Raw genomic sequence first — 1,915 nt, forward strand, 5'->3', positions numbered from 1 at the left:
TTGCTGACTGTCTTCTGTTGTTCTGGTTGACATTTGACCTTGGATGACGCAAAGCAACAACTTGAACCTTGACCTCTATGTCTCGGGATGAGAGGTCAGGTCAGATGTTGTGTTTTTGAACGTCTTTATTATCTTTCATAATTTATTCTCAGATTTTTTTCCCATCCTCTCCCGATTTTGTAGCCAGTTCACCCGACCTTGTGGCTAGCTAACGAGAACACTTTGGCGCCCTTGGCGCCTGTTGCCCTACTCCGACACCTGCAGGGGGTGCTGTGGCGAATCCCCAAGCTAGATCAGAAGACTCTTACTGTATTTAGGTAGTTCGATCGAACCGGCCGGCAATGAGCCAAAATCACAGCTGAAAGGCAGTCGATGGGAAGTTATTCTCCATGTTATAACAACACCAATCGACTCCATACTGCTGTACGTCTTAATTCTGTAGGTCTTGATTCTGTAGGTCTTGATTCTGTAGGTCTTGATTCTGTAGGTCTTGATTCTGTAGGTCGAGAGGAATCCAATGATGTCCACCTCTTGGTATGGGTTAATTTTACTGACCGCTAGATCAACAAAGATTTCATTCAACAACTGTACATGATGATGAAATGCATCATGGGGGGGGGGGACAGGTTCACTGTGCACTTAACAAAACATAAGGGTCCCCGGCACCTCAACGTTTCTAGAGGAGGTATAAAAAGTAGTATAAAAAGCCTTTATTGTGACACGGGAGCAAAGTGCAATAGTTACATGGTGAAAAAATTTTGGCATTTTAAAATATGTAGCCACGCAACAATACTTTTTGAGTGCCTGAGTCGATGGACCTCATTTTTTGTTGAATGCGTCTTTTCCCAAGTTCTGACAGCACCCAAGTACCTCCGTTTGTGAACTACACTCCCTCGAGCGCCAAGTTGAACTCTCCACAGGTTCACCCTGCACATGTCATCATTGTAGCTTACAGGGTTTGCGTTAGAGAGCACGAAGCAGTCACACACACACACACACACACACCGCTGGTTCAGTCAGGGTGCAGGCGTTACAGTGGCCCGTGGGTGTGTGTGTAGCTACATCAATCATGGATTTAATCAGATTTGGCCTCTGTCCCTGGCCTGGGCTGGAGTGTGATGTGGTTGAGAGGAGCTTGTTAGACAGGGTATCTCTCAGCGGGCGTGTGCGTGTTTCTATTTTGTTCTAACGAGGTGCCACAATCACACCTTGGGATGTGCGAACCGACGTCGATGGCATCATGATCACGTCTCCCCTGTTGCTAGGCGAGTGTTTGGAGTGTTTAGACCCTACGGCCGCATTCACTCCAGAAACGCGCTCCCTCGGATGTGCCCTTGTTCACTCCGGATAGCTCTTGGCTCAGCTCCTCTCACCCCCCCTTACCCCAACCCAGTCCTAGAGCCGACGTATGGATACACAGCAGCATGAGTGAACAAGGACACAGGGAAGGGAACAGGGTTCTGGAATGGAACACAGCCCCACATGCATTCCCAGATCCGTCACAGAGGAAGAAGAACACTCCGGTGCCCCGTTCCTCTGTCCTGCTGCGACACGGGCCGACCTCCGACCCCATAAACCCCGGAGGTTTCCCGCCTGTCTGTAGTCTCAGAACGGCCACGGCCGTCAGCACCTCCGCCTGCCACGGATCATGATCAGGCCAGGTAGTCCGAGCGTTTAGGGTCAGGGTCAGGTTCAGGTCACAGAAAAAACACACGTCATCATCGGAGATTAAGAGTTGAAAAGGCTTCATTGTTGCCGTAGAACTGAAGGCTTGTCTGTGTTGGTTGGAGTGGTCCTCAGTGTGATACATCAGTGTCAGACCGGTGAGGAGGAGTGTTCAGGCGTGAGTGTTGTGTTTGGTCAGATGCAGTGTTGGTGTGTGTGTGTGTGTGTGTGTGTGTGTGTGTGTGTGTGT

General features: G+C 49.7%; 1 protein-coding gene across 1 annotated transcript in view; it reads left to right on the forward strand.

Annotated features, from left to right (window-relative positions):
• The window catches only part of mark4b (MAP/microtubule affinity-regulating kinase 4b), a gene marked incomplete at both ends in the record, with an annotated part of 32,506 nt that overhangs the window by 16,735 nt on the left and 13,856 nt on the right, over positions 1-1,915 (forward strand). The window contains one exon of the mRNA XM_084458302.1: positions 1,604-1,661. Within this exon, the coding sequence (XP_084314428.1) occupies positions 1,604-1,661 (58 nt within the window). The remainder of the gene's footprint in view (positions 1-1,603; positions 1,662-1,915) is intronic.

Source organism: Borostomias antarcticus (assembly GCF_949987555.1).
Source record: "Borostomias antarcticus genome assembly, chromosome: 1".
In the NCBI taxonomy this organism is placed as follows: domain Eukaryota; kingdom Metazoa; phylum Chordata; class Actinopteri; order Stomiiformes; family Stomiidae; genus Borostomias; species Borostomias antarcticus.